Source organism: Daucus carota, chromosome 6 (genome assembly GCF_001625215.2).
Source record: "Daucus carota subsp. sativus chromosome 6, DH1 v3.0, whole genome shotgun sequence".
In the NCBI taxonomy this organism is placed as follows: Eukaryota; Viridiplantae; Streptophyta; class Magnoliopsida; order Apiales; family Apiaceae; genus Daucus; species Daucus carota.
The window spans coordinates 4037134-4046313 of record NC_030386.2 but is presented as its reverse complement, the minus strand read 5'-3'; the positions used below and the strand labels follow the sequence as shown (position 1 = coordinate 4046313).

General features: G+C 35.8%; 2 protein-coding genes across 2 annotated transcripts; one reads left to right on the top strand and one right to left on the bottom strand.

The window, feature by feature from the left end:
- Positions 1 to 2467: 2467 nt before the first annotated feature.
- LOC108225020 (dof zinc finger protein DOF5.4) lies at positions 2468 to 3667 on the top strand. The gene has a single exon (XM_017399812.2). It carries the CDS (start codon positions 2591 to 2593, stop codon positions 3434 to 3436), a length of 846 nt encoding a protein of 281 aa, XP_017255301.1. The 5' UTR covers positions 2468 to 2590; the 3' UTR covers positions 3437 to 3667.
- A 1642-nt stretch (positions 3668 to 5309) lies between these two features.
- LOC108227089 (protein BREAKING OF ASYMMETRY IN THE STOMATAL LINEAGE) lies at positions 5310 to 7435 on the bottom strand. The gene is made up of 5 exons (XM_017402084.2): positions 7212 to 7435; positions 6887 to 7101; positions 6723 to 6812; positions 6446 to 6615; positions 5310 to 6340 (listed from the first exon to the last, which is right to left on the bottom strand). The coding sequence occupies exons 1-5, from the start codon at positions 7363 to 7365 to the stop codon at positions 6241 to 6243; spliced, it is 729 nt and encodes a 242-aa protein (XP_017257573.2). The 5' UTR covers positions 7366 to 7435; the 3' UTR covers positions 5310 to 6240.
- Positions 7436 to 9180: the final 1745 nt, after the last annotated feature.

Here is a 9180-nt window from a genome sequence, read left to right as displayed (position 1 = left end):
CCCACTATGTCTGTCCCAATAAGGACTTTTTTCCCATGTGGTCTTTGTGTCATGGAAGACTCTTGGTAAATGCGAATTCTCCCTTGCTCCAGAGTCACCTAAGCCTGCCTCTCGCACCCTTGCACCATGCAACCTGACTTCCATAGGTCAAGTGTGCCTCTAGAACTTATAAGCCCAACTCGATCTTTGTTGATCTGCCCCATGATTTGAATGTTCCACCGTACTCAAGTGTCCAACATCATCTCCCGCCCTAAATCTCCTACTTAGTTCCATGCCAAGCCCGCACACTTTGTCCATACTCGTGCTAGGACCCATCTCTGATGAACTTCCGAGCTAGTTCACAGTCCCGGCCTTAGCCCAAGTCTTAGAAGCCGATTAAGGGTTTAATACTATCCCATAGTGATAAGAGTCCGGCGGTGAGGGCAGGAAGCCAGTCAGTCGGCTTATTTTTTTGATTTGGAACTCCGGACTTGACTCGAGTTGTCACAGTCGGTGCTAAATATCTTTTTTATCGCTTTAGATATCATAAAATATAATAATTTTACTAATATTAAATATTTAATTTTAAAATAAATTCATATCAAGAAATGAATCTTAAAATAATATTTTTAACAAAAAAAATGAAAATTTAGAATTAGGATCAAATCTTAATACATGTAGATTTATATATAAATATAATAATTTAGAATGCAATAAATGAAACGAATTATACTTCTTCTTTTTCTTTTTTGAAAAAAATACGAATTATACTTCTAATAAAGAATAAATTTGAAATTTTATTCAGATCCGTGCCAAGCACGAGTTATAAACTACAACTGCTAATTGAAAATATGACTGATTAGTTCATATATGCATTAATTTAATTTAAAATAATGTCAAATATTTAAAGAAATCAATGATGTAATAATAAATAATAATTTGAATTTTTGACATATTTCTAGAGATCTAGCAGCGAATATCAACTTATTAGACTTGCTCAAGTCAAAAATAAAATAATTATGAAAAGGAAATAACCAACGGCCATCGATATTACTCCCTCTATTCCAAAATAATAGTCGCTTTGACTTTGTGCACGTATTTTGAGGTGCAAAAAAAACATACTTCTACATATTATTTTTGAAATTTTCTTTTTCTAAATAAAAATAGAGATGCTAAACTTTTATTCAGAAAAAGAAAATTTCAAAACTAATGTGTAGAAATATGTTTTTTTTACACCTCAAAATACGTGCACAAAGTCAAAACGACTATTATTTTGGAATGGAGGAAGTATACTCTTACAAAATTCAACAATTTGGAGCTTTCCGAAATATAAAAATCCAGAAAACAGAAGATGGTGACTCAAGTCCTTGCCAAGGTACAAGCAAGTCAGTGTTGTAACTGATAAGAAACCAATGAGAGACGAGTACGTGGCACAACATAGACCATTCGAGACAAAGTAGATAATTTGAGAAATAATGTGCAAATAATAATTTGGAATTAGTTTAAAATTATAAAATAGGTGGCCTGACAAACCGACAAGGAAGGATTTGGGGTGGCAGCATTGAGCGTATACATTACTTGCATATCCTTCGTAACAATGAACCGTACAAGGATCGCTAACCGACGGTTGTTTCTCAGCCACGCAAACTCCTCAACACCGATAATCGTTATTCCGGATTTACTGATTAATTATTTCATTATTCTAGATCCTGGGTGGCAATATCAGACACGACCCGAAACCCGAAACCCGACACGAATCCGACCCAATCCGAAACCTAATTTACTGAGACAGAAACTCGAAAGTGACTCGAAAATCAACCGATTGACCCGGAATGGACCCGAAATTAGAATTTCATTTCTAATAACTTCAATTTTCAGTTTTATTCAATTTCAAGTGATTTTAACTTGACCCGAAATCGACCCGATTGCTGACACGAACACGACCCATTACCCAAAATTGTCACCCCTGTAATCTAGATAACCGTCTATATAACTCCGTTAACTCCTAAAAATCAAGAATAAATGACAAGAGGGTGGTTGGAGTTTTCAAAAATTGCAAAATAGTGACTATACTTCAAAAATAGCATAACAGTGGCAACCAATTATTTGCAATTTTTAAAAATTCCAGCTACCCTCTTGTCATTTATTCTTAAATTTTTGGAGTTAACAGAGCTACGTTGACGATGCTTGACGGGCGCCACTTTATTAAAAGGCGGAAGTAAACTTCAGCCACTATTTTGTTATTTTTGAAACCAGCCAATTTTTTTATAAATTTTGAAAAACTCCGGCGACCTTTTTATCATTACTTTATTTTTTAACACAGTGCACAGGCTTTTGGTTGAAATAAATTACAAGGAAAATATTACAAATCGGTAATTTCATAAGATTCTACCTTCAAAAATATTCCTTTATTTATCAAGAATTGGTAAAGAGATATTATAGTTAAAGGGTATTTGAGTAATTTACGGTACTAGTACAGTAGTACAGTAGTACGTAGTAGTTTGGAATATTTAGTGACAGAAAGAAACAATGAATTCGGCAAATGAAAACTCACCATCACCAATTCTTCTGTTAACTCTCCTTGTACAAGCTCCCAACAATTTCGATTAAAATGCAAGACATGCGCATTTTCAACACCGGCATCGATCGGAGACTCCGCACCAACGCCGCCATCAACCACCAGCAAGCGCTTAAATGTCCGCGATGCGAATCACTCAACACAAAATTCTGTTACTACAATAATTACAATCTTGCTCAGCCTCGTTTCTACTGTAAAGCCTGTCGGCGTTACTGGACTAAAGGCGGTGTCCTCCGTAATGTTCCTGTTGGAGGCGGTATTCGCAAGGCTAAGCGGTCGTCGAAAAATAAAAAATTAATTTCAACGGCTGATCAGGCTGATGCTGAAAAATCAGCTGAGTCCAATTCTAGTAGTGAGAGGTCTAGTCTCACCGCGACTACAGAGGTTGTTTCTGCACCAAGCACAATGAGTTCGTGCCCGAATCTGTTTAGTTTCGCTACCGATACCAACTCATCACAGTTTCCTGTGCCTCAGGTTAATGAGCCTGGCTTCAATCAGCAAAATTTCATCGATCCAGACAGTGCTGGATCGATGTTCAGTGATATTGGACAGTTCACAGAAATCATGGCCTCGTCGACGACTGATCTAGGGTTTAGCATTGCCGACACTTCAACCTTCAGATCGGGGAACCAGAACGATGATCAAGTGCAACAGATGCAGAGTATCAGGCGTTGTGAATTATATTTAGAGGAGACAACTCGGATTGAGTCTAAGGAATCTGATACCAAGATGAGCAACGATGGACTTACTGACGTGGAATGGCGTGTTGATGATCAAGAAATTTATGATTTAACAGGGAACGTCGATGAAGCGTACTGGAGTCAAAATCAGTGGCCTGATCATCATAGTGACCACTCTTTTCATTTCCACCTCCCATAATATTCCTCATCACATTTTAACTTATTCTCAATTGTATGATTTTCGGTTTCTTTCTCCTTAATTATCCATGTAAATCTCTGTTTTCCTTTCGGGTTTTTTCCCATATCTATTAATTAGTGTTCATCTGGATTCTGGAGCTAACTGAGATGTAACTATAAAAGTTTGCTTGCTTGTTAATTGTATCAAATTACTCTGATATATATATATAAGATAGCGAGGTTTGCTCTATAATATTATTGTTCATTAGTAATCTTGCTATTTGTTTAGTGATCTTCATATGCTTGAGTTGTGATTTCTTAGGTGTTACTAGCTTACGAAAGAAGATGATAATCCGTTGATGATCACACCGAATCTTGATATGCTATCACATTTGATTTGAATATCTGATGAGCTAACGTTGCAAACGTTGCAAAACAGAAAGTCTGGCAACACTTGCAGATCTTGAAAGACAATTCCGAATCAGATTTGTTGCAGTACTTGTAAATTATGCTTTCATATCAGATGATGCATGAAATCGCGCTTCCAAGATGCATTATTTGCCAAGTAATTGAATTGGCCAAAGGGGTCAAATGATCGGTTGTCAAGTATATAAACAATAATATGCACAAACCTGCATAACTTGGCATTTTCTGTAAATAGTTCTGCATTTGGTTGTAAAATTGGTAAATTTAATACATTAGGGACCAGAAAGAAAGAAAGAAACTGGATGCGGTCATGTAGAACAAGTCCCATGCTTGTAAGAGTCATCCATGTGGTACCGTGGTGGATGTCGCATTTCTCTAGCCCTACGTGTAAAATCAAATCAAACATATTCGGTATATCCCACCCACACTCAGAAAAGTTCAACTAATCAGGTGGCGGTTGTGGATAACGCTACTCTTATATCTCACTTGTCTAGTGCTACTTAAAATCAAATCAAACATATTCGGTGTATCCCTTTTAAAATTTCGGATTGATCCAAACCTCGATCCTGATGGGTACATATAATATGTGCATGTATTTGTAACCTCTAGCGGAGGGTCGGTTTGTCCTCATCCAGTAAATATGCATGTACTATCTGTGCAAATGGGCAATTTGATATCTTTCACCTTCGTCCTGCTTCTAATCTTCTTGTCCTTTATGACTATAGAGACCAGTTCTGAGTTCTGAGTACTACCAAGTACTTGACTGGGATGGCACTGGGGACACTTTGGTGTCTCATTTACGACACCCACCGAATAATTTAATTCGATTTCATAATTTTATGGAATTTTTAGAAGGGTTTCTTGTGAGCATAAACTTCGAATTCAGCAATACAATATCTAGAGAAATATCTAAAAATTTGACACAAATATCTCACCTGCAGACCCCAATTTGGTAGAGATGGGATGTGATAAACAGGGTCTACAGTCTACACCATACATAATTATGCAGACAGGTGATGGACATGTGGTCTTGAATGGACCATAATCTAACTTGAATGCCCATAATTGAAATATTGAATTTTCTGTAATTTCGAATTCTGAAATAGCAAGTAAATCTTCTTGTTTTTCCAGGAACCTGGGCCTTCTTTGATTCCAGGGCAGAACTGATTCCTGCAAATTTCATCCGGACCTCCTCAACGAAATTAATCAAGTACTACCCTGGTGTTCACAGATGTTTATGTTCGCGAATCTAATAGTCTAATAACTGTTTCTTGAAGTATTACTCAAAATCAGCTTCGTGTCAAGATCACAGAGAAGTCTGCCCAGGTTTTAAAAAATGATGTCTAATGGTATGTTGTTCGAAATGGATGCAGAAAATGGGAAGATCAAGAGAAAATGGTATGTCTAATGAGAGCATTGAGCTGCAGCAAGGAGCGAGACGGTAACAATGCCAATTTTATGCGCTTATAACCAGTATATGAAGTTACGCAAACTTACTTGTTTGTGTAAAATCTCCAAGAGGAACAGAGCAACTGCTCTTAGTTTCATGAAATTGCCTGCAGTCAATATTATGAGAGCATGCATTGCAACAACCATAGCCATCAAATGTAGTCTTAATGCAACCGTCAAATGTAAACCACAATGTTATCATACAGATCATAGAGAAGTGAGTTCTTTAAAGTTGGATCGATAATCAATATTTTTGAACAAGTCTGCAGCTGAATGCTAGCCCAGTCGAAAACAGTACCTACATAATCTACATAATCAGTAATCTTAGTTTTAGTATGTCAGCATAACTTTACATATAAATAGCTGAGTGCAGGGTTGTGGTCTTCAATCCTAATACTAGTATCGAACTTGTTAACCCTTTATCTGATCAGTGATTGATTCCTACATGTGCGGAGCTCAAAATCATCTCACGAATACGTAAATCTATTCAAGCATATACTCATATTATCATACAGCTATGAACAACAACCATCAGTCCAACAATTATATAATTTATATTGTCATTCTATTTCCTTCACTTCTTAACTACTAAGGTTGTGTTCACTTGGATTGAATGGAATGGAGAGAGAATGGAATGAATTTTGAACTATAAAATGGTGTTGATCAAAGAAAATGTATATAGTTTTCATTCCTTCAATCATTCCATTCCTATTTTTTTAACTATAATTTTAACCCACATGTTTTGGAAGGAATGCCCATTCCATTTCTACATCATGTTTCCTCATAATCTTTATCACAAAAAATTTAAACACATTCATAATTTGTCACTATCACCTCATACTTTCTTCTTTCTCCTTAAAATTTCTATATAATTTTCCATTTCATTCTCCCCTCATTCCATTACACCAAGTGAACACAACCTAAGTCATTCAAGTGATTACGATGCAACCTCTAGAATCTGCAACATGGGAACTGCAGAATCCTCCCCAGCTTGCGCTGCTTAGTATATTTAGGCATCCTCTCCGGACTCCCTTTCATTTCCATGTTCAGTCTGCACATATCAGTAATACAATATGTACATGATTATACCTAATTACTTTCGACATAACATTTAAAGTTAACCAAATTGAGTAGACCAGTATGTAAAAGTGCTTACACTGGGAAAGCAAAAGAGCCCGAACTACTGTCAGAGCGAGTAGACTCTGACAATGTTTTATGCTCTCTACTCTCCTCAATTGCAGTTATAACTTTGATATCATCACCATCATCATTCGTATTGCTCCGACTCAACTCCCTGCTGGACTCATCACGCGTCTGCTCCTCACCCTAACAGAAAACAGAGGTAAAAACAACGCCTAAGTAATTAGCGCGATAACTTGTTGAAAAAATTACAAAACCTATAGCAACATGAATGATTCTCAATGAGGCTTCACCTCATCATCCGAAATGATCAGACCATCCGCATTCACTTTGAACTGCAAGCTCTCCGAATTTTCATCAAACATCATGAGCTCCTTTAAAGTCTACCAAAAAAACATAAATGTAGCAAAACTTACACCAAGTTATTCAAATTTCACATCAAATTAATTTACAAGACCTTGTGATTATGGTGTGTGTGATCCATCCGACGATCCCAACCGCTTATAAGTGACTTTTCTTCCGCCAAATCAATCCCTCCATCTTCTCTAAACCGGAAAACTATATATTCCTTGTCACCAACCGGTGGCTGTTTCATCTCATCATTTTCCGCTCTTTTCTTTTCTTTCGAGTGTTTTTTTCTCGTCTTCTGTTTCGATTTCATGTCTTCCTCATCTAGTAAATTATCATCATAGCATTAAACATAAACATTTCAAGAAAATACCATAAGAAAAAATCACATATAAGTCAATTCAGAAGAGCTTATGCATGAACAATATGTGTACCTAACGAGATCCTGCATGCATAAAGAGTGGAAGCACAATGTTTGACTGTCGATTTGAGCGGCACATTCATTCTGATCAAGAACAGATTAGCCATCATAAAATTGCATAAAAGTAAAATTATACATAATCTATGAGGGGGAATTTTAATGATCATTTGAAATTTAAAAAATGGTAGTATTAAATTTTTAGAATAGCGAGAAGTTATTGAGTTTCTCTATTTCCTTAATTGGGGGCCAGTTATGATTACGTGATAAACTGATAATGAGTCGTGGAGTTATACATGGCAACTGCTTATTGTTAGCTGATAGGCTTTTATTTCATCATAATTAGATTATAAATATATGGTGGAAGTAAAAATTATTAACTAACAATAAGTAATTTTAGCATATGTAATATATTATGATGAAAATGAAAATAATTAGTTAATAACAAACAGTTGCTAGCATGTTATAGTTTACTTATGATGAAAATCAAAATTATTAGCTTATTATTTTATTAATATATTATTATCTGAAATTTTTTATTAAATTCTATTTATAATCCAAATAGATACTTACAATTTGTCTAATATTTTATGATTTAATAAAAAGTGACTCTTATAATTATTATTTACGATATTAGATTTTACGGTTTGTAATCTTCGAAAACACAGCCACATCGCCTTCAGCAACACACCGCAAGGGTTGATTCAGCTGGTTACTCCTGAAAAGAGCAGAATTTGTGATTATGTCTCCTGAAACAGAGCATGTCGTTTAATTGCGGTTTAATTGGTTGACGTAGATCCTTTTGAAGGTCCATTTCTTTAGACTTAAGAAAATTGGAAAAGAAAAAGATCATTGGAACCATACAAATCTAATCACTTTCTTGAATCACTAAAATAATTCAAAATCATGAGGATAATGATGGAATTCTGTCACAAACACTCGTTTACAGTCACCTAAGTAATGGATCAATTGAACCATGCCCGCCAGCCGGAAAAATGACGGGACACCATAGAGCACGTGCATGACAACAATGAAGGTCATGTTACAACAACTAGCGCATGTCAACAATGAAGGTCATGTTACAACAATTAGGGCTGTTCACGAATAGATCTGTTCGCGAACAATTTCGAACTCGGCTCGATAAAAGCTCGGTTTGTTAAGAACTCGAGCTCGAGCTTGAACACATTTATGTGTTCGTTAAGAAAACGAGCTCGAGCCGAGCTTTTAGTGTGTTCGGCTCGAGCTCGGCTCGAACTCGTTCGGCTCGAGTTCAGCTCGATAAAACTTGAAAAATGCAATATTTTCAAGATAATTTCATAATATATACATGTTATTGAACGCCGAATTCAACATATAATATATCAAATCGGTCAAGAGAATATTAACTACTCCCTCCGTCTCAATTTATAAGTCCATTTTGTTTTTCCAAGAGTCAAATTGACTAATTGTTGACTAACTATTAAAAAAATATTTATTTGTTGTTTTACAAAATAAAAAGTTATATATTAAAATAGACTTGATTTACCTTTTGATGATATTTTTTTTTTAAAAAAAATTCAATTATATAACATCCATAAATTTCAGTCAAAGTATAGTCAATTTGACTAATCAAAAGTCAAAACGGACCTATATATTGAGACAGAGGGAGTATAATATGGTACCATCAAAGCACACTAAAATTTTATTTGGCTTGCTATTTTAACAGTCAAGTAGCGGTTTGACCTTATTTTTCTCAGGTTCGGCTCTGCTCGTATTTGTTCGTGAACAAGCTCGTGTTCGGCTCGTTAGTTAATGAGCTCGAGCTCGAACACAATTTTTTGTTTGATAAGAAAGCTCGGCTCGGCTCGGTTCGATAGGAAAAAAATCTAAAACTCGGCTCGGCTCGGTCAAAACTCGGCTCGACTCTGTTCGTGAACAACCCTAACAACAACCACCTAAACAATTGATCACTGGAACTATGTCTGCCACCTGAAGACATAATCGGA